Source organism: Eutrigla gurnardus (genome assembly GCF_963514095.1).
Source record: "Eutrigla gurnardus genome assembly, chromosome: 21".
Classification (NCBI taxonomy): domain Eukaryota; kingdom Metazoa; phylum Chordata; class Actinopteri; order Perciformes; family Triglidae; genus Eutrigla; species Eutrigla gurnardus.
This window is the reverse complement of record NC_139932.1, coordinates 11,888,832-11,912,975: the sequence shown is the minus strand read 5'-3', so window position 1 is coordinate 11,912,975 and position 24,144 is coordinate 11,888,832. Positions and strand designations below refer to the sequence as shown.

The window sequence follows — 24,144 nt, the reverse complement described above, 5'->3', positions numbered from 1 at the left end:
TTTTCCTTTTATTGTAATCGACGGGGAGAAGGAAATTTATATATGATGTAAGATCTTTAAAAAAAAAAAAAACAATCCCACATGTTCACCCATTTGCAATTTTAAATGGTCATAAAGTTACACTACGATGTTATCCACAAAGCTAGAACTGCTGTTAAATCTGCATCTGTGGCTACTGGCAGACTAAATAACACACACACACACACACACACACACACACACACACACACACACACACACACACACACACACACACACAGTTAAAACCAACCAGTTTGAAGTCAGCAGATGCTGAATTATTAATATTCCAATATTCCTACTGGCCAGACGGAGACACAGAGAGGAAACATTGAATCTCCCTAAAATCATTAACAACCATTACTCTTAAAGTCAAACTACTAAACGCACAGAGACAGAGAGAGAGTGAGAGAGAGAGAGAGAGAGAGAGAGAGAGAGAGAGTGAGAGAGAGAGGGGTAGATATCGTGCAAAGAAGAAACCGGAGGAAAAGATTAAAGAGACAGAAAGAGAGAAGGCGCAGACAGAAATAATACGATACTTCAAAAATCAAAGTCTTGGAGAAGCATGTACACATGCAGACGGACGAGTTTTCACAACCACGGAAAAGCTCTGACCCGTCTAACCTTCCAAGACAAACTCTCACTACTTTTACTAAAATATACCTCTTTGTGCACTTCAAATTGTTTCTTTAAAGGAGTCATAACCTGGTTTTATACGTATCCAGCCCCCCTTGGATCGCTTTGGATCAATTCGTAAAACTTATTAGAAAAAAAAAAAAAAATTTTAATCAAACATTGAGCTTGTTCTGACCCTTTTTCGTACCGCGATTTTATCACGCGAGATTACGCGCGAGGTTTTGACTGGTCCGGATGTGCATTGTATAATATGTAATGAGGCGCGCGTTGATTCGCCGCAGGAAGGACAGAGCCGGGGGGGCTTGCCTGCATGCAGACTCCAAAACATAATGGCGGCGCTTCGGCGATTTCAGGTAGCGGACGGGGCGGGGTTGGGTGGTGAAAGAGGGGTGGGCTTATGCAAGTAGCCGCCACGGTGACGTCACCGAAGGCGCAGAATCAAAATCTCGTGCTTTAGGAATGCACACCCTTGTGTGCTATTCCTGTTCGGAAAAAGAGCAGAAGCGAAAAAACGGCGCCACTTTCAAACTCCAGCCTTTCAGGCAAGTTTCAACTGAGGTCAAACACAGATATGCATGTTTTAACAAGAGAAATTGCGATTTCCTGGTGATGACTCCTTTAACATACTTTTTTAACTGTTGGCCTTGAGATAAAGACACCTGACCCTGCTTGAGAGGTGTTTTCTCCCCCCCAACTAAACCTCTGCAGGATCCTGTTTAATATAGTCTTCATAAACAGACACACAGGCAGAACAACAGCACGAAACAGATCTTCAGGTAGACAGGTAAACATAGAGGCAGGCAGGGAGGCATGCACACAGACAGATACTCGAATACAGACAGAAAGGAAAGACAGATTAAGGTTAAAACTGGTACAGTAGTGTACATAGTGCACACATAAAGAGCAGGGGACAGACAGATTGAGTGAGATTGCATCGACAGGTAGAAAATAGTTAGAAACATTCCTATTAGCATAAAAGAAATACAAAAAAAAAAAAAAGAGAGAGTGAACTGTCCAGACTCCTAATGAAAGAAAAAGAGTGGGTTAAACTCTGCATGTCAGGCCTCCTCGGCTGAAAGTAAAACAAAAGTGGAGCGTAAAAAAACGGAGCCACGAAATGAAAGAGTTGCATCATTGACAGGAACAGCGGCTCAAAGAGTTAAAGGCTTCACAGCAGAGACTGGTGCCAAACTGTGCCCTCGTTTTGCAAACTTATGCTCGTCACGCTGCAGCACAGCAGACGACAAAACTTCTGCCGATGCACAGATGTGCGAGAGTGCAACTGACTTTGTTTGGTTTTGTAAAACAGTCCAAATAAACCGTATTAAAGAGGCTCAGCGAATCAACAGTGCAACTCTTTGAGGGTGATTATTAGTGAACATACTCAGCTCGGGCCCATGTAGAAAAAGACTTGAAATCTCGGTCTTTTTATTATATTTATGTGCAACAATTAATGGCCAATATAATGAATTAATCTGCTCATTGGTTCCTAGTATTGAATTAATCATGTTGTGTGTAACACGTCAGAAAAAAGGGAGAATATCCATCATCATCAGACCCAATGTGACGTATTCAAATGTCCTGTTTTACCTGAATTCCAATATATTCAGTTTATTTCTGACAAAAGAAATCACTTTTTGGGGTATTTTTGCCATAAAAACGAAATGTTTGTATGCGACAACATACAACCTCTGACCTATCTATGTGTATGAATCATCTAGAGTCTCAACTTGTGGTTCCGTGCTGGTCAGAGGTTCGATTCCCAATTGATTCTTTTCCACATGGGACCGGTTGCTTCCATGGTGCTTTCATATCTCGTCCTCCGACAGGCAAAGTGAGTTTTTGTCGTGCATCGGTCTAACTGACTGGAAGGGGCCACCAGCCACTCACGTGCCCAGGTAGTCCCACACCAGCTCCCCCATTGGCTGCTGAGAGGCAGCGGGGGGAGGGGCCTGTTTTCGCGATTGCTGAGAACGCCACAGATGGGGGACAGAGGGACTTCTGGGGTGGTAATGGGCGCACACACACACACACACAAACAAACAAACACACTCACGCAGATGCAGAAATCACACGAATGTAAACACATTTATGCACACACACATGTGAATGATGCACAATGATAGAAATGAGAAGAAGAAAGAAGGGAGAGGTCAGACTGGGAAAGGAAGACTAATGGATTAGTACCGCAGGAAAGATTTCCATAGACTCAAAGTATGTAAGTTTGAAATTGAATGGAAACAATCTACAATTAAATGATCAATTCAAGGAAACAGTCTTTTCTATTGATTAAGGTTAACATTCAAAACAGGAAGTAATGTTTTGGAAATTAATTTCTTTATGTCGCTCTCTCACCTCTCCAGTTCGTGGATCTTTTTGTCCTTGTCGTTCTTTTCATTCTCCATCTCCCTCAGGATGTCCAGAAGTCGTTCTACCTCGGACTGCGCCTTCCCAGCATCCTCTTTGTGCCGGGCCACTTCCTCCTCCAGGCAGGAGATGCGTTCGGAGAGTTCATCGTTGGCCTGGGAATCTGTTGCTGCACTCTGAGCCTGGAACAGAAATGAAGGGCTGCTTGAGTGCCATGTGGCTTTGTAAACCGTTTAAGAGTCTAAGAGTTTAATTGGTGATATAATTGGTCTTTTCTTAATAAAATTACATTCACAGATGGGTCTTAAAGGGACAGGCCTTTGATTCATAGATATTCCATCCAGCAAAGCAGGTAGATTGTTTATATCTTATAAAAGGAGGCCTCACCTGTTTCTCCACATTTTCGCACTCAACACTCAAAGACACAGGATGCAGATTTATGCAGGACATGAAAAGGTGAGTAAAGTAAAAAAGCGACTTAAACCGAGCCGCGTCGGCTTTTCTCCTTTCTGCTGCTCTGCTCAGCTGCACAGAAAATGCCGAAAAACGAGAAAAAGAAACCGATGAAATAAAACAAAGGAGGAAGAAGAAAAAACCCAAGATATAAGCAGCTTAGAGGTTAGAACAGCTGTGCGTGTTTCCCAGAAGCAAATGTTGCTCTTGGGAGAGATTGACTTGGTGTGTGCGCGCACGCCTTGGTCACACAAACATAAAGCCTATTAGTTTTGGAAGCGGACAACAGTTTTTACAGGTCTTTATGTGGAGAGGAAATGTTTTGGTGTCTGACGATATTATAAGAAGATCTGGGTGGAGGGCAGAAAGAGAGAGAAAGACAAATAAGAGAGGAAAAACACACACACGCACGCACACACACACACACACACACACACGCAGAATGTCGATCAGTTCACACACACACAAAGAAAAGTCTCCTTTTCTATCCCGGGTAACAGAAAGAGACTAAGGAGTAAACTCTGATGAGAGAAACTTCTGAGATCAACTGACTTTCTCACACACACACACACACACACACACACACACACACACACACACACACACACACACGCACACGCACACGCACACGCACACGCACACACACACACACACACACGCATTCTGGGTGTGGTGGTGGTGCTGTCTTCTCCACTCTGTGAAAATGACTATAAGGCTGTCAGCAGGCCGTCACACACCGTTTTATGGGCTGCTGTGTTGGAGTGAATGTGATATGCAAACACACACACACTCACAGTCGATCTCTCTCTCTCTCACTCTCACACACACACACACACACACACACACACACACACGGAAAACAGTTAAGGGGAAATGAGGAAGGGGGGAAAAAGATGAAGGTTTTGTTTAAAATCCCATATTTGCTGTGTTTCTGTCTGAACTGTGTGTATTTTTTCCACCATAGAGATTCTTATAATTGATGTTTTTAATTGGTTACTTGTTGTCCATGGCATTTAATTAGTCTCTAAATAATCCACACATTTACAATCCAGGCGCATTGCCATGTTGCCTCCTTCATGAAGATAACTTTTGAGACTTTGGAGGCGGCTTAATTGGTCACTTTTAACACCCACAACTGGCTTATTGCAACATGGGTGGTATGTGAACCGTTTCCAGCTTCCCTCCATGTTGCAATCCTCACCCTAGACATCATTTTTAGTCTACTTCGTTCTAAATGTAGTGACACGGGTGCCAAAACTCCTCTAATTGTCATGCTTTTATAATTCTATGAATACGTCCTTAGTGCAAAGACTTTCAGCCAAAACTAAATCTATCATCAATCTGTCATTCTTGTGGTGAGGAAGGTTGGTGTTGTGCTGCGGAGATCTAACCTTCTTGAGCTGGTTCTCCAGCTTCACACACTCCTCTCTCTTCTGCTCCAGGCTGATCTCCAGAGTCTTCAGCTTGTTGTCCTTCTTCAGAGTGGAGGAGGCCAGAGAGGACGCTTTCTCTTTCAGATCCAGCACTGAAGTCTGAGAAAGACAAGAACAGTAATAGAGTGATAAGGATGGTCTTAGACAATGAGAAGCTCTACTAAAGTAAAGGATAATTCCACTTTATTACAACTCTAATTTTGTTTAATGATCTTTTTTTAACCAGATATACACCAAACTAATATTACAAATATAAAGTTGAACCATCCATTAAGGCCTTCCTGCAGTTGTGAGACTGACTCTGCCCCATGTTCTTCAAAACTTCTTCCCATGACTTGTCTCTTTTCTCACTCCTCCAGCTCAATCCCTCCATCCGTGAAGTCTCCCTCTGCCTTTCTTTTCTGGTCTTTTCCTCTTTTGGTCGGGCCGGTGAAACAGAAACCGACGGACCAGAAGGGGAGACACTCAGACGTGTAATTTTACCCTTGACTGACAACACCAACTCCAGACTACGGATCATCATGTTTGACTGGGCTTTGGTCAGAGAAACCTCGCTGCTTACTCTGATTATATTTAGGCACATATTTACACAGTATATTGCTGTTGTCAGACAAACCCCACATCTGTGAAAGGAATGCTTGTTTTCTCCGTGGAGTTTTCCCATGTATATCTCAAATTATATAACGGGACCGTAACAGGTTTTATGACCCCACAATCAACAAAATTAGCCAACGAGTCAAAACGGGCTTAAGGGATTTTTCACTACAACATATGCTTATTCGATTGTAGGGCGTATTTTCTCTTTTTCTTGTATTTTGAGCTTCTGCGTGAACATGTTTACATGCTTTAAAGTAAAAAAAAAAAACTTTTTTTCTCTCCTACTGAATAAACCTGTACATGGGGTTTAGCAACACTTCTGCTGGTGACTACACAGTTGTGACATTGCAACCTTAAGTCCTGACGGCTGGTTTCTGAATACTGACTGTGTGCATTTCTCCATGGATTGGGCGTTTTCACACTTTCACAGTACCTATAAAGCACCTGGACTTGCTTTATAATAAAAAAAATGGAATTCTTACATTCTACAATATGGGACCTTTAAACAAGGTACGCTAAAATTAAGCTGGAACCAGCAGGCAGTTAGCTTAGCTTTCTCCTAAAGACTGGAAGCAGGGGGAAACAGCTAGCGGTGCTCTGTTCTAAAGCTCAGTAATTAACATTGTATGTGGTTTGTTTAATCGGAAAAAAAGAAAAGAAAAAGTATTTTTCCAAGGCTTCAATGCAACTAAACACACTTTTGTGACACCACAATGTTCATCATGTTGTAATTAGCTAAATTTGGTTTATTGTTTGACTCTGGTTTGACATCTGGCCACGATTTGGTTCTACATTTGGTACGGACACTATTATAAAAAAGACATTTCGGTGTTGCTGAAGTGGTTCATTGTAACTTTCCTGCTTTGCCGTCTCTGCAGGACGACTAAAGCAAAGCCAGCGCTAAAGAAAATGCTCCGTCATCCTCTTGTCTCTCCCTCTGTGTCTCCGCTGTGGGTTTTTTTATGCATGAATCACAAAGGTCGGCGCAAGAATTCTGCTCCGATCACTGTTTTCATTGGTCGTGAAGCATATCGTTGTCAAGGAAATGTGAATGTTTCATCATTGTTGTCCTTCAGCATGAGGGCCTTGGGAGGATCCGCGGACTGTTCTACAATGATGGATCAATCATGTTCCTCTGTTTGTCTGACTTGTAGCACAGATCTGTGTGTGTGTGTGTGTGTGTGTGTGTGTGTGTGTGTGTGTGTGTGTGTGTGTGTGTGTGTGTCTTCTACCTCACGGTCAGACAGGTCAGCCTGCAGATGGGAGACTTTCTCCCTCAACTCCTTCAGCTCCTTCTTGCTGGACTCCATCTCGTCCCCCTTTTCTCTCTCCTCCCTCTCCCGCTGCTCCTTCAGCCGCTCGATGATTCGCTCCTGGACATCATGAAGGAGGAGGAGGAGGAATGAAGTTTGGATAATAAAGTACAGAAAGAGTCGAGAGAGGCAAAGAAGAAGAGAGAGAGAGAGAGAGAGAGAGAGAGAGAGACGTAGTCAACGCTCCAACAGTTATTCAGTCACTCAATATCAAGTTTCTATACTAATAACATTCGCATTAAACTTTACGTACATGGCAGCTTTGACAGGATCTAACAGCCAGCAGTGATTTGAGACACGTAATATGTTTTGGCACCAGATTCAATATTCACAACCACTAAAACACTATCGACGCTCTCCAGTTGTAGAACAACACAGCGACCAGTTCAAGCAAAAGTATAAAAGTTCACACACACAAAAACAGCACATAAAAAGCCCAAAGAGAGGAACCTGACAGTGCTGCGTGTGTTACTTTATGGTAGCATAGTTCTATCTTTGTGAGGACCAATTTATGGCCTCAGCCTTGAGAGTGAAAAAAAATGTTTTTAAGCACTTTCAGGTTATTTTTTTAATATAAATGATTTGCTTAATTAACAGATTCTTCTTCAAATTGCTTGTTGTATCCAAACATATGTCAAACGGATGTAAAACAGTGGATGTTTGAATTAAATGATTTATGATTAAAAGATTATCAAGCTCTATTTAAAATAAAGTTTAGGTTTGACTAAGATCATGGTTAGTTTGCATGGTCCAGGTTTGATGGTCTAGGGCTAGTAAGTACCAATGTCAATGAGGGTTCACATACAAAAAGGTATATATCTATAGTATTCGCAAACTTCCAGCATGAAACGGCACCGGGGTAAAAACACTCCAGATGTATTTATTTCCCTTCTGCTTTGAAACATAACACAACAAGTGACCGAGAAAAGGAGTCATAACATAAAGAGAGCAAGAGGTGGATGGGAAGATGGAAAAATAGAAAAAGGAAGGAAGGGACGACATCCAAAGGCACCAAAACATTGACCAGGGAGGAAGGAAAGCCTGTGAAAGTCGTTTGAGTGGAGATCGAGTCGCCGGCCACCTCCGCCTGCCAACACTCACACATCCAACTGACACGCTGAATATTAGTCACTGGACAATTAATAGCTCTGTTTCCTGTGGGCGTGAGTGTGCGAAAGGAGATGGAGTCAGTTAACATGCCGCGCAAAAAAATATATATTCTCATCGAACACTTTTAAATTGGTCTGCCGTTGGAAGTGTCACCGGTCTGTTTTCCCAGAATTCGGGGTTGAGTCCTGAGTGCAAAATAACAGATCATCAAACGGGGCCGTTGAGGGGTTCGGTTCCCATGCTCAGGTGTTTCAGGGCTGTTTTATGGCAGTGACACCTGAATGTTTACGCCCGGACGGTGACAGTGTGGTTGTTGGTTCTATTCCCACCGGTCCCGGGGCCGCGTGACCGCATGTTGGGCGGTTCTTAATCTTCTGTGAACGCAGGCTGCAAAAGATTTAATCACGAAACGGCCGATGTGATTATTGGTGCATGTCCATTTATCCGGAGTCATTTGGTCATTGCGTGGGTGGTCGGCCGTGCTGCTCATAGTGGTTTTATTATGAATGTAACCTTGCTCTGGAGTTGACTTGAGGCTGACCAGCGTGTGTGTGTGTGTGAGAGGACTTGTACATCTACCTTTGTGGGGACCAATTTGAGTTTTAGACCTTGAGATTGAACACGTTTGAGGAAAGTGAGGACATTTTGGACAGTCCTCACTTCTTCAAAGGCCTGTTTGAGGGTTCATCCAGGTTAGGGTTAGGCATTGTGAGGGTTAAGGGGTCAGGGAATGCATTATGTCATTGAGTGTCCTCACAAAGACAGAAGGGGTGTGTGTGTGTGTGTGTGTGTGTGTGTACCTTCTCAGCCAGAGCCTCCTCCAGTGTTCCCAGTGCCGTGTCGGTGTTTGACGTGTCCGTCTGTAAAGACTTGACTCTGTCTTTCAGGCCGCCCAGCTGTTTCTCTTTATCTCTCAGCTGATCTTGGAGGTTCTCTATCTGCACGGAGAACAGGAGAGGAAAAACTCATAAACAGTGTTGTTTTTGATGCATAATTCAATTATTTGGCAAAGAAGGATATTATGTTGGCGAGTGTGTCGGCCCTCAAACTCGGCCAAGGTACAGCACTGGGGTAACTGCTTGTAACTGGAGCCCAGACGATAATGAATTTCTGCAGACGGACAGCGTAATGCCAATTTTGAAACACATCAATTAAATTGGATTTCTATAAAAAAAACAGCAAATTTAACAAAATACATGTGAACAAGACTCCAAAAAAAACATTAAAAAATGCAGCCAATACAAGAAACATCTGAATAAATATAAACTCCAACAATCCAGCATACTGTAAATGGAGACATACCAATTAAGCTATTATGAGCAAAATTATCTTATAATATTGGTCTGGACAATGTACAGGGATAATTGATGGGACGTTTTTACAATAATTTCTTGCTTTAAAACTCATTATTTTTATTCAAATTGTTACATTCACTTGCTTAAATGAAAACTCTGTGATAAGCCTTTTAGGCCGAATTTGAATATTTTTATATGGTTTTATCTAATGTGCCTTTTTATGTGCTATTAAATAAAAAAGAAAAATAGAAAGAAATGATTTAGGCTATTAAGGGCTCATTGCTTTATTACATATGACTTGTGTCGGCTTCCCTTTTGGAGACTACTACTACTACTGGGAATCTGTGGCACACCAGCAGGTGAAATTGCCCTTTTCCCACCCATTAGTGTAAATGAGTGAGTTTTTCCTGACAGTCAATAAACATTTGCACGCCTCCCACATTAATTTCTCTCCTGTTTCCTCTCGCGCTGATTACGAAGCAAATGAATCCCAAAAAGCAACAGAAAAGTCTCTGCCTCGGATTCAAGAGACAACTTCTTCTACGCGGAGTTGAGTAGAAGTGCTGCGCTATCAAACAAACGTTCTCCCTAAGCTCTGCTGCCATTGATTCGTAGCCAAACACACACTCTCTTTATCTCTACCTCTTTCTCCCCCTTTCTCCCTGCCTCCTCCCGTTCCCTCTCACAGTGATTTGGTAGCAGATTAATTTTCTGTTAAAACACCAAATCAGCAGAAATAAGCGACGGACTCGCTCTTTTTCCCCGAGCCCACATCGAGAGCGTGTGAGAGATTACAGACAACGATAAGGAGCTATGTCAACTTTGTGGTATCCATTATAAAAAATGGACGGAACAAAAGGTTGAGCGGGCGCTGAAATAACAAATTGAGGAGAAAAGGGAGGGATGAAAAGCTTGTGGACTTGGGTGTTAAAATTACAAATTAAAAAAGCTCCGCTCTCCCTCTCTTTCTGCGTCTCGTTCTTTTGCTGTGGCAGAGAAAGAAAGGATGTCAAGAGACTGACAACCCGTCACCAAAAAAAACCCAGAAAGTCAGATTGGCATGCAACCTTTGACTGCACTGCAGGTGAGGCGCACACATTTACAGTACCAGAGATCGCTGGTGTGTGTGTGTTCATACAGTAAAACACTTCCAGCACCTCATTAATCAACTGTTCACCTGACAGCTTGACTGATACCTCCTCCTCTCTCGCGTTCACACACACACACACACTTGACATTGAGAGGCAGAGAGACTCTTTGATCCCGTCTGCACTTCCTGAAACTGACAACTGCTGGATGCTTGGCAGGCACACGAACACACGCACATACAGTATTTAAACACCCACCACACACACACACACACACGTCACCCATCTTGTCCTATTTTTGTCCCAAAATCATGTGTGATAATAACCGTGACTGTATTTACAAGACAACAACCGGGTGACGTTTCCCTTCATCTATGTCACGATGTTCCTCACAATAAATTACATTTAACCACAAAGAGAGAAGGACGATGGGAGATCAGAGGAATTCATTCTACGCACTCACGGTAATTTCCTTCATGACTAACATATAATGACAGGTGAAAAAAAAAAAGGACAAGACAAAGTGGAGAAGAGGTATATATTTAGTTTTTTCCACATGTAAAAAGGAGAGTAAATTATGAAATCATAGGCACAGATTAGATGAAGGAGCAGCCGGCGGCATCTCTGTCTCCCTCTCAGACGCTGAACTGTATTCTATTTGGAGACAGCAGAGGTCATCATTTATTGAACAGGAGGAACTCATTAGTATGCGTCTGATTTCAAACGCACGCTGTCTCTCTCCTCCCCCTCCCTGTCCTGCTTTATGTCTGTCTGCTTGATTGTCTTTATCAATTATCTGCTCTAACTCCCCATTTTTCCTGCCAAGTGACAACTGAAAGGAGGGGGGGATTTCTTTTTTTGTGGCAAATGCTTGTAATGAGAGAAATCAGCTGTTCTACTGGATTTCTGTCATTTTTACGCTTAATTTTTTGGATGTTACCATCTGAATGATCCATCCAAGATGTGTGTGTGTGTGTGTGTGTGTGTGTGTGTGTGTGTGTGTGTGTGTGTGTGTGTGTGTGTGTGTGTGTCAGACAGAAAAAAACAGAGGGGTCACTCCTGTCCTGACCACCCATCCAATTGAAAGCGTTGCCATAGAGACGCATGCACAAACACAGATTAACAAGTGGCTAAAAAATAAAGAGAAAGCACCTGTAACTCTGACTATTTGTAAAGCTGCCCGTCTGTGTGTCATTCTGTCTTCCTGCTCACCTGTCTGTCTACTACATACTAACAACACACTGTCTTGCAGCCCCATCTAGTGGTTGTAATATCGCATTACAACGATATTCTGTACATCCAGATTTCAGTGAAAGAGTGAATTGCATAATTTCCCACAAAACACCTACATTTCATACAAATAAAAGTGATTTTAGCCACTTTCTACTGATTTATATTTCGTCTGATTTTCCTTATAGCTTGTTCAATTAACGCATCACATTGCTTACATGGTTAAATCTAACACATGCTTTGCTACAACAACCCAGCAATGACTGCTTAGCTCCAAACACTGAACAGGATCACAGAGGTTTTGCATTGTGACACCAAATACTCTGATTTAATACTCAGAGAACACGTAGCGTTTTCATACCTTTTTCTGCAGCACTATAACTTTGCGTTCCTTGACGTCCAGCATGTCTTTGAGGTCGGCGATCTCTCCATGCTGAGTGCTTTTCTCCTCGTTCACCTCTGATATCTGCTGACTCTTTTTAGCGAGGAGAGATTCCTTTTCCTCTAGACGGAGACGCAGCGCATCCACCTGTGGCACGCAGAATTCAAAATAAACGATGATGCATTTTCTTGTGGTAATTTCTAACAGCACCGGTGCATACAGCAACAAGTAGCAGCAGAAGAGTAACTGTACCTCGGTCTGCAGTATGGCGGCCCTCTGTTCCTTGGCAGTCAGCGACTCCTTGAGTACGTCCACGTGTTGTTTACTGTCAGAAAACTGATTGTTCAGAGTTTCCAGTTTGGTCCTGAAACCCAACAGCTCGCTGTCCTTACGACCCAGATCCTGCTTTGCCTGTTCGATCTGAGTAACACACGCATTTACATGAAGAGAGAGAGAGAAAGAGAAGAGAGACCTAGTTAGAGTGTGAACTGGAGAGAGAGAGGTGGTCACCTGTCAATAAAATGTGTTTAAATCCACAACAAGCTTCTAAGGTGTGTGTTAAGGTTTTAGCCATTACTTGTGACTCCATTGTAGAAGACCAACGTAATGGTCACTGAGCGGAGTTTCGGTGCCTTGCTCAAGGGCACATACTGATAGTTCTTTAAAGAGAGCAGCTATAATAAGCTGTGTGTAAAGTGTATTGTGGGTACAAGGGCTCCAGTGTTTATGTTCAGGAGCATTATGTGAGTTTGATCAATTATCATTTACACGTGTCTGTTCCTAATTTCTCAATGGAGAAAGCAAACAATAGTTCTACTGTTACATTTAACTGTTTTAATTTTTTTTTCTTCAATGTGAGTGAATTTAACATGACACATGAAAAGAACGAGCCCAAACCACAGAGGAAAATTAGTCATATAAAAACCTCGGCAAACCAATCCAAACCAGTGAAACCTCATGCAAGAAGAAGGTGAAGCGGGTTAGATATGCATTCTGCAGCACAGCTGGATTCTCAGTCCGTTATAGTTCAGTTCAGACAACAACTATTACTGTGACCAGGCAGAAGGAAACCTGTTCATATGAATGGCATACACAGAGATAGAAGAAGAGTCTGAACACACAGTGGATCTACTGGGATTCTACTGAGAATCTACTCAAGCAGCAGCCGTTAACCAGTCGACCTGGGAGTCAGAAGGAGCGAGAGATTCGGAAGTGACAAGAAAGAGGAGAGCAAACGGACACAGAGGCGTGTCTCTTACTGCGGACACCTCCTGCTGGAGCTCATTGGCTCGTTGCCTTAGCTCCTCCTTCTCTGATTGGCTGTGAGTTAGCTCTTCCTTCAGCTGCTCAACCTGGCAGGAGAGGAGGGCGTCACCGTGACCACAACAAATCAGCCGCCACATTCACAGACCGACAAACCTCAAAACGCCTCACGTGCTGAAATAATGCATGACATCCACCTACTGTGCATAATGAGTGTGTGTGTGTCAAACATTGTGAGTGAAATGACCATAAACGTTACACACTCTTGGTTCTCATACATAATACAGGCTTTTAATTGATATGCACCTGGAAAGAAAGGTAAATAATGCTGGGAATAATCATGGAGGACATTCATGTCTTGACTGTCTTAGGTTTTCAATTAAAACTTCAAAAGAAGAAGAAAAAAATGTCCTTACCCAAAAATTATTGATATTGATAATGTAGTTTATATCAGAATATACTCCTCTTAACTGTTTCTATAGCTTCCCCATATAGTTTCTCAGTGGTAAGTCCTTACGTGAGACAACAAGTAGTTATCTCCGTTCACATTCTCTTCACAAACAAATCACATGGAGGTTTCTTAACTACGTTTTAAAACTACAAACATGCTGCTCTGTTTTTCTAAAAAAAAAAAAACATATGTAAAGCAATTCATGTATTGCTCTTAAGAAGAGCTGTAAATTACTTCCTTCCACAAAAACCCCAGAGAATAAAAAACCAACACATTTCATCCCAAACAAGCACAAGAAAAAACCTCGACTGAATTCCCAACTCGTCTCCTCTCCCTACATGACAGAAGTGCTGGTTTGTTTTTAATGAGCGTAGAAACCCTTTCTCTTCCTGACACTGTATCCGTCAAGTGAAGATAAGTCGATTTATTTCCCAGCAAGCAAAATTCGTCAATCTTTCCAAATATGGAAAGAAGAAAAAGTGCGTGAGTGTGAATCTGTCACCTTGTTCTTCATGAACTTGGAGTGGGATCTGTAGACCTCCATCTGTTTGATCTCCTCCTCCCTCTCCTCGCAGCTCAGAGCCCCGTTGGACTTGAGCATGTTCACCTCCTCCTCCAGCTCTCTCATGCCACGCTCCATTGAGCTGATCTTCGCATCCTGCCAGGACAAGCTCATGTTCAAGGAAAACACCAGGTGTGATCTACTATACATGGGCCATAAATATAATCAAATAATAAAATATGTTCTTTTGGTATTTCTGACAGATGAACGGAGCTGGAAAAGTCCAAATGAGAGGTAACATCAGATAGAGAACTCGAGGAGTGGGATGTAAATACATGTTGTTGAAGTCCATTACTGAGAATGTATAGCCTTCATCTACATTATATCAAAAATGGACCTGCATTTATGTGGATATTTTCTGGTATAGCTGTCAATAAGCAATAACTGTACTGATTGTCTGAATTATTCACCCTTCAATCATTTTAATTTTTGCCAGATTTGTCCCATCTCATCTCTATTACTGGAAACATTTAGGATTCATTTAATTTTGTATACTTAAATTAATACTGTACATTGTTGCAGGTTTAAAAATCTGTGCCTTCACAAGAGGGAGCAGTTTGAGTTTGTGGGATGTAGTAAATATAGTTTGTGTTTTCAACAGACTGACTGAAGCTGGACATAAAAGGCCATTCATCTACACAATTAAGTGATGAATGCAAGTAAACATGCACCATATGAACATATTCATGACAACAGGCAAGAAAGATAATTACACAACAAGCAGACTTCCATGTTTACCTTCATTTCGATGACGGTCTGCAAGGCCTTGGTCTTTGTTGATTCTGGAGCTGCTTCGTATCTCCTGTGCAGCTCCTGAGAGACACAAACACCGCGATGGTCAGCAGACTCCAGCGGGGGACACACAGAGGGATGGAGCGAGGGAGGACATGGTGGAGGGCCGGGACAGAAGGCGACGGGGACTGACGGAGGGGGATGGAAGGAGGGCTGAATGGCGGGTGTAGGCCGTGAAGCGGGAGCAGGGAAGGAGGGCGAGTGCTGGAGGGAAGGATGGACCGAGGAGGCGACGACGAACGACGGATAGTGGGGAGGACAGGTGGAGGGGAGGACGACGGGATGGAAGAAGTGGCGTTGGGAACGAGGAGAGGGCACGGGGAAGGAGGGAGAGGAACACAGTTGGTGACGGCGTGAGGGGGAGAAAGGGGGAGAGGGCTGAAAGGGGGGAGATACGTGGAAAGGAGGTGGAATAGGGATGGAGGGAGAAGCTGGAAAAGATGGAGAGATGGGAATGGAGGGGAAGGTGGGAACGAGGTGTTTTCCCCTGGCAGCGGCGTTGGCTTTCAGCCTCCTCGGGTCGATCCGTCCATCCCACATCCTTCCAGCTGTGAGGAACGCAGCCAACTGAGCTTACACAACCTCAAATGTGAGTGAATGATCGAATCTGACAGCCTCACGTGATGCTAATTCAATGAATTGGTTCAAATCTAAAAGGGTCGCGAATAAAAAAAAAAAAGGTCCTCATTAAACCAACCTACAAGAAGATGGAATATCTACACTACATTTCTATTCTCAAAAGTCCCCAAATGATCAAAAACTTCTCAAAAGTTTGCTAATTTGCTGAGCTACAAGCAACAAAAATCCGATCTGTCTGGGTGTTGTTAACACATCACAGCTCACTAGACAAATGAAGTGAGAGCAAAGGGGGACAGAAAGCAAAGGGGGAGTGTGGTGGTAGATATAAAAGGCACAAAAAGAGAAAAGAAAGGGAGTAAGAGAGAGGGAGGGAGTGAAAGCAGAGGGGAGGAACGTAGCTGCATACGCATCACTGCTCTTCTTTGGAGGAAACACGCTGAGGAGGCTGACAAAGACAGTTAATGCACGAGCCAGGAAGCACAAAAACACACACATGTGAAAGGGTGAAAGGCATAGTGGGGCTTAAGGCGCTCGTATTAATGCTATGAACGCTCACGACCACCCACACACACACACACACCCACACACACACACACACATACACACACACACACACACACTTAACATATTCCCTGGTTTGTAATCACTTCCTGTGGTGTGTTACAGGTAAAATAAAAAACTGGTGCAGCCATTGCAAAAGTATGGAAGGAAACAAAATCACTAATGGTTAAATATTATGAGCAAAAGGATATGTAGAAGCGAAAATCACTACTAACGACTTGAATTCAATTAACACTGAATTTCTAGCCTTTGTAGCCCCCATACGGAGGTCTCCCTTCACATCAGCTCGATCCCCATTATGGACATTTTTGAAGAATTTTGAAAATAGCTGCAAGAGTTTGCAAGCACTGGTCTGTTAATTAGTCAACAATGTACAAAACAAGGAAGTGTCGGTGGTCCAATGCACGATAGACACTTCTATAAATATTTACTTCTGTAATTTTCACTTTAACCTATGATGAAACTATCGTCCAGATATTGCATAATCTCATTCCACGTGTCCTGTGGTGTTTTTCTGCCTCGCAATTAACAATGTCTGTCGGCAAATAGCACCAAAAGAGAGAAACTCTGTCCAGCACACTGATGCAACGCAAAGCAACTTGGGCCACAGATTTGTTCAAGAGTGTTAATAATTTGAAGAGACTGTATCTCCTAATTATGTTTTAAGCCCTTTCAGAATGAACCTCATCATCACTGTCTTTCTCAGTCATTTGCTGCCCTTGATACACTTAATGATGCATCACTTGCTCTTGTGTGTGTGTTTAAGGGTATTTCTCCCTCACAGCTGTGGCCCATGGTGCATTAGGAGCGGGTAGTGGAAGGCTGGTCTGAGATCAGTTTTTTGCTCCACTGTAACTGGAACAGTTGTCAACCTGGTGACCCTTAACTGTTGAGGATGAAGACAATTTTATTATGTATTTGTCCTTCCATATAAAAAGGTTAAAAAAAAAAAAAATGGGCCAGTCTGGGCGATGACACATTAGTTTATTCATACAAAGACCCTTTTTAGTGGATGTTTTTCTACTGAATTTGTTGTCCGCCATATTTGTTTTATTTATTTGTACGTTTGTATTGTGAGACGTGAGCAGGTTTCAGATAGTGAAAACAAGTTTTCCTCCTGGGACACTAAGGGCTATCTGGCATTTTTTTTATCCATTCTCTGTCTGTTACACTCTTTTTTATTCAACTCAATACATATGTTTTGTTGTTTTTTGTACCCTATTCCATCAACTTGTTTCTCATTAAATTTTCAAATTACTTGCTTTTTGAAAAACTAACAAAAACGTCCCTCAATAGGAGAGAAAATATGTATTAAATGTATTTTGTATACTAAAATAATTATTTTGTAACAGAAACATTGAATGTCCATCTTTTATATCATTTTTGTTCATTAACAACATCTTACCACTAGAGGGAGCTGCCGGATAAAACAACAAACACCAATGAACTGAGAGTAAAACTGAGAGTGATGTTCAGAAGAGAGAGAAGAAACAAAGATAAAGTGTGCATTCTAGTGTGTGTGTGTGTGTGTGTGTGTGTGTGTGTGTGTGTGTGTGTGTGTGTGTGTGTGTGTGTGTTGTATTAAAACTGAATTATGAGCCAAGACTGGAAGCATCCAAGGGCCTTGCCTGGATGACATGGTTTGATTTGCACATACTCACATCTGGGTGTACACAAAGACACACACCCACACACATGTGGGAATGCTTGAATGCACTTTGTTTCTCCTTGGCCAGACACACACACACACACACAGACACACACACACACACACACACACACACACCTCTCTGAGTTGCAGCATCTCCTTGTCCTTTTGCTCCAGCAGGCCTTCCAGTTGGTGGATGGTCATCTCAGCATCAGCCAGTCGCCTCGTCCGTTCGTGGTCCTCCTCGGTTGCCCGTGACGACAGGCCTTTGCTCTGCAACATTTCCAGTAACTTCTTTATGGATTCATCCCTGTCGGAGAAGGAAAGGAGCCGATTCAAAGCCACACTTCACATGTTGGCAGCAGAAAAAAAAAGGCACGTAATGATCTCATAGTAAATTTCACACTTTACCTGGCGGTCAGCGTGTGTTTCTGTGTGTCTATCCTCAGCTCCATTTCTTCCACGGTCTTCCTGAGGAGGAAGAGCTCTTTCACCTGACGCTCGTACTCGCCATGGAGACGCAGGAAGTTCTCCTCTGTCATGTCCTGGGGCGGGATGGACTGGTTTCCGAGGTGACCGGACTCTGAGTAATCGGACTGGAAGAGCTGATTGAGGTCTCGCTGGATTCTGAGCTCATCCTGTAAAGCCTGGATGGTGCACTGGAAATGCTGGAGGAAGAGAAAGAAGTCCGATTTAGACTCACAAATACAAGTTGACAGGAGAGTGTGGATGTTGTGGTGAAGCTGCTGAGGAGTGTAATCGAGTATGAAGGAAGACTTTTACTGTTTCATTGTACAGGACTATAAAACATTCGCAGAGGTCTGACGTGGTTGTTAATGAATACCATCGACTTAACCATTATTGTACCAAGAACTGAGATTTGGGGCTTTTTAAAACCTTTCAAACTATTGCACTATGGATGACGCAATGCAAGAAACTGCTCCGAAAGGCCCAAAAAGGTATCATGTAATTGGACGTTAGTTTTTGAGGTGTGATGACGGATGGATGGGTTGAATCAGATATATAGACCACTGTTTTTTTTCCATGTCTTCATGGAGGTCTTGTAATCAGAATCACTTTATGTAAATCACACTTTTTTAACAATGTTATAGTGATGACCCCTCCGATCTGTGTGGGGTCTGTGTTCCTTTTACTTGTCTTGGAGGACATTAACAGCTGATGAGCAACACCTGAGCCCGATGTGGCTCCAGGTATAAAAGCTCACCAAAGGAACACAAACCCTTCTCTCCTCCTCTACACACAGCTGCTGTTTTACTCGTTTCAGACATTTTCACACATCCGCACACGCATACAGCCCTGACCTTCCACATGTTTGGTACATGTTCATTTTGAGAAATAAATGTGTCTATTTGTTAATTCATATGAAAATGAACCGGGAGGCAATGCATGAAGGCCAGTGTTCGGTACACACTGAGTTGAGGTATCAGAAGCAGGAAAGAAAAGTCCAGAAATGAATTCAAGTGTTTTGATTGATTTGCACCCAGATCAATACGCATAATAGATCAAGGCTGACATTTGCCATGTGTGCATGTGACCGGCTGACGGAGACAACATACAGTATATGTATGTCATCTTGAGTGAGTGAGTGGGTGATAAAAGTGTTGGCAGGTCAGTATCACGACCATTATGGCTGAGGACAACGTGACATGACTACCTCTGAGTCAGACAAAAGGAGTGTTTAAACTGTGTGTGTGTGTGTGTGTGTGTGTGTGTGTGTGTGTGTGTGTAGTCACTACGATGTCCCCAAGCTTTTGTAAAATGCATCACACGTAACCTGAACAACAGCCAGCCCATCACCACACGAGTCACAGCGTATATCCAGAGATTTAAAAATAATAATAAAAGGTAGCCAAGTGCTGCAATAGAAGTGCATGAGAATACAAGTAAAGAGGAGATTTTTAATGCAATGTTCCCTTGTGACTGTTGTTGATGAGGGGAATTAAATTAAAGGAAAATTGAAAGAGACAGATGATTGGAGAGGCAAAGAAAAACAGTTCTCAGATATGAAAGAAGAGAAAGGAAAATACAGTTTAAGCTCGGTCAAACAGAGAATAAGAACAGCATGAAAGGAAATAAGATAATATAAGCCTTTGATACAGTGGCTCAGCTTTATGTTGCATAACGAGGGCAGTGTTTCCCTGCTTTGTCTCTCTGTTCATTCTTATATTTCCACTGAGACAGATGACTGCATTAACACAGAATCTTGTCCTCTTCTCACTGCAATACTGCGTTTGTTTGTTTGCGTGGGTTTGCCTGCTGACTCATACAATAGCTCTTCAAACACGTGCTGATGGCTGACTCTGACATTTACAGACAGCCAGACGGACACGGAGTGATCGAAAGCATCCTTCCCCTCTCCCCGGTTTAGCCTCTCCGTCTCCATGCCAACTGTGGTTTCTCCCTCAGACATGCAAACACTGATCCAACCATCCCCGATGAAAATATGCTAGAATTTGCACAAAATCTAAATTGTTTTGAAGAATTCAAGAATACAAAGTTGAATTATTAGCAGATAAACAGAGTTAAGTATGTTATCCTATTTTCTCTATTTAATCACATTGTCATCTGAATCCTTTTGAGTTGTTGGCCTTATTTCCAATGAACAGGCAACATCCACACACACCAAAGGGTCAACTGACTGTTATTTTCCACAACATTTTTCTAGTGTATTTAGTATGTCTTCATTTCATTTGCTATATCAGGGTTGGCTCTAAACTTGTAATACTGTACATGTTCACACTTTCTTTATATTCACTCTTTAAAGTCAAAGAGCTTTAAATTAATCATTGGTTGCAGCCATAGTCATGAATATAATCGGTATGTGTTTGCATGCATCATTATACATCAGTCAGGAAAACACACACACACACACGCACGCACGCACGCACGCACGCACACACACACACACACACACACACACACACACACACACACACACACACACACACACACACACACACACACACACACACACACACACACACACATCAAGCATCCAAAAGTATGTCAGAGTTGCAGAAACGAAACTCACACAAAGCCTCAATAGTCTTTCTTACAGAAACACAAATCAGTGCATCGCTACAGTCAAGCAAAAACAGTGTGAACACACACACAAAGACACACAACTTCAAAGGTTTTCAAAGAATTCAGCTTCAAACAAACACAAACACACACACACACACACACACACACACACACACACACACACATAGGGGCTTGTGCCAGTACTGCTGTTTCCCCCCCAACACACTCAATCAGCTGGAATGTAGAGCTGAGAAATGCCAGACCACAAGAGAGGGAGGTGGAAAATAGGGAGCGAAATATAAAAAGGAAGCAGGAAACAAAAACAGAGAGGAAGATAAGGAGAAGGCAGAAAAAACAGAGTGTTAATTGTATCCAGGAGAAATTCAGGAGGAGAGGCATCAGACAACAGCTTGTGTTTTCCTTCTCAGTTTCTGCTGAGTCACCTTTGGCTCCTTTACCTTTGACCCCGTCAGACACTTGCTGATTAGAGAGCGGACTGAGATGGTCAAATAATGACATAAAATCCAAATATTCTATGTATATTTATTAATACAAATATGTAATTATCAATTATAACATTGATTATTTCCCATTTTAACAGCTCGTCACTATATTTACAGGAAGGTTTTCAGTTTATTTTACATATTCACGTGATAAAATAGCATGAAAGATAAATATATATCTATAATAAATCTGAACTGTGGACCAATGTGACAAACACACAAACAAGAAGACAAATCAAGATGACAAACCGTTCCTTCACATGTCTACGGGAGGAATCTCATCATGCTGATGCAAACCAGTGCAAGAGGGGAAATGATCTCGATCCCAGTGGCGTTCAACAAATCAAGATTTGTGAATGTGATTAAATTGCCACCACATTTTCTTAGCAGGAAAGCCGGCATATCGACTATGTACATCATGCTACTAAGTACATTTATGAAAAGGACGTACAGACACTGGAGCACATGCCTGACATCTGTGTACTGTATAAACACAAGACAGCCAGTCAACTCCCCAGATTATAAATGGCAAACTCTGCAAACCACCATGACTGCATTTATGTGCACAGAAGTAACCAGATTACTCAAAAAAAAAAAGTCTCAGAAAGAAGCTGCACTGTACTCAGATCTGTTTTGCTAAAGACAAACTGGTTCAACTGAGTGACTGTTGTACACCGGGTCAAGACCCGAATCCACCTCACTAGAAGGATTCAAACAGGCATTGATTGATTGAAATTGAATGGCTTCAGCAAGGGTTTAAAAGTAAAACAACATAGCATTCAATAATGGATACAACATGTAACTGTATCCACTGAAGCAGGAAAAACATGAAGTCAACAGAACGAGATTGAATTTGACTTGCGAGAAAAAAAAACATCTATAGAAAACAAATGAATGATCCCTTTTTTTTTGTCTAACGAGCAGAAATAATTATAAAATAGGAGAGAAATCCATTTGTGAATATGGTGACAATTTTTTTTCCATCCGCTCCTCCAGGCCAATGCTCATCTGTCATTCAATATTAACCATCTCCCCGTTATTACTCCCCCGTCTCATCCCTCCATTATTCTGTGCTTGCTGGGTGAGTCATACTCCCCCCCCAACAAACACACACTGTGACAGTATGGACACACACACACACACACACACACACACACATCAAGAACATGATAATGCCCACAGGCAGACTTAATGTTGAAGGCAGCGGTCATGCTGTAATGACCGTGAGCATTTTCGCCCACTCAGGCATCAGACAACAGGCAGATTAACGCTCTCACTCTCCCTCTTCTTTCTCGAGGATAAAACTGGAGGATGAAGAACATAATGAAGAGGAGGAAATAAGAAAAAAAAAGAGAAGAGGAACACGTGGAAGAAAACACAAGAAAATCCCTCGTTTTCCAAAAGACGGAGAGCGTGCTGATGGGAGAAAAATAGCATCAGAATCGAGTGTACGTATGAAAACAACAAAAGGGAGACACGTGTGAAAGAAAGAGATTACGTGAGGGAGAGAACGAAGGAGAGGGAAATGTTGACCCTAATCAGTCACTTTGAGATGCAGCATCAGGGTCGGTAGTGGTGGGAAGAGGAGAGAAGAGAATAGATCTGTCGCATTTATTAAACATTAACTTATTACATGTCAACCTCCTTTAGATAGATAGATAGATAGATAGATAGATAGATAGATAGATAGATAGATAGATAGATAGATAGATAGATAGATAGATAGATAGATAGATAGATAGATAGATAGATAGATAGATAGATTTTAAAGGAATTAATAAAAAGAGTAAATAAATGAGCAGAAGAGACAGGGAGCGACTGCACTGTAATTCTGTTCATTCCACACCAACTCTTCCCAAACCCACTCCTTATAAGGAAAGACATGGCGACCACAGAATTTCTCACACACACACACACACATGCTGAGAGAGAGAGAGAGAGAGAAAGTGGAGAGAAAACTCACACAATCACAGCCTTTTAGGAAAAGAGGGAAAAACTAACCCCTCTCTTTCCTTTCAGTTTCAAATCTCCGCGTCTCTCTATTTCTTTCCACTGTAAAATGAACACTTTGTGAAAAGGAAAGCGGAGGGAAAACAGAACCATCTCTCCTTCTCCCTCTGCATTAAAGTTAAAGTTTTATAAGACTCCCGAGCATACGAGCTTCCTCCTTTACTCTCTCCTCTCTTCCTCAGCTAAATTATCTCCATGAATCTCCTTCTTGCTCTTTCTAATCCATTCATCCGTCTCCCTCCCTCTGTCCATCTGCCTCCCCCCCTGCTATCAATCCCTGTATTTACCTTATTCCCTCTCTTCCTCTCTCCTCCTCACCTATCCCTCCATCCCGACTAAATAAACACACGGGTTTAAGGACCATCTGCTGCTGATGAGCATTCATGTGTGACAAACACACACACTAAACCTGCCCAACTGATAAACACACACACACACACACACACACACACACACACACACACACACACACACACACTCTAACGTAGAGGTAGACGTAATAAATAGGCTTTTATCTCCAAAGTTTGGACGTTTTAATTCTAAAACGCAAGAACAGCCCGCGTGTATGTATGACAAGTACAGTATGCTGATATAAGTACACACACACACACACACACACACACACACACACGAGAGGAATAATGAGTCATAGGTTGATGAGCAGAGGATGGAAAGACTGCAGACTGCAGGCAACAGACGGAGGAGGACGAGCGAGAGAGAGAGAGAGAGAGAGTGAGAGAGAGAGAGAGAGGGAGAGAGAGAGAGAGAGAGAGAGAGAGAGGGTGGTTCTCGTTGTAGTTTAAAGAAC

At 42.4% G+C, this 24,144-nt stretch overlaps 1 protein-coding gene across 7 annotated transcripts in view; it reads right to left on the bottom strand.

The window, feature by feature from the left end:
* LOC311032490 (ELKS/Rab6-interacting/CAST family member 1-like) overlaps positions 1-24,144 on the bottom strand; it is a 159,765-nt gene that overhangs the window by 119,434 nt on the left and 16,187 nt on the right. For 4 of the 7 annotated variants that reach the window (XM_084039316.1, XM_084039312.1, XM_084039317.1 and 1 more), the window contains exons 5-15: positions 18,190-18,446; positions 17,917-18,088; positions 14,937-15,011; positions 14,139-14,294; positions 13,182-13,274; positions 12,175-12,342; positions 11,902-12,069; positions 8,728-8,865; positions 6,737-6,877; positions 4,866-5,006; positions 3,010-3,203 (exon numbers count right to left, since the gene is read on the bottom strand). In XM_084039316.1, coding sequence (XP_083895442.1) covers positions 3,010-3,203; positions 4,866-5,006; positions 6,737-6,877; positions 8,728-8,865; positions 11,902-12,069; positions 12,175-12,342; positions 13,182-13,274; positions 14,139-14,294; positions 14,937-15,011; positions 17,917-18,088; positions 18,190-18,446 — 1,703 coding nt within the window. The remainder of the gene's footprint in view (positions 1-3,009; positions 3,204-4,865; positions 5,007-6,736; positions 6,878-8,727; positions 8,866-11,901; positions 12,070-12,174; positions 12,343-13,181; positions 13,275-14,138; positions 14,295-14,936; positions 15,012-17,916; positions 18,089-18,189; positions 18,447-24,144) is intronic. The other 3 variants (XM_084039314.1, XM_084039318.1, XM_084039315.1) reach the window with 1 other exon arrangement.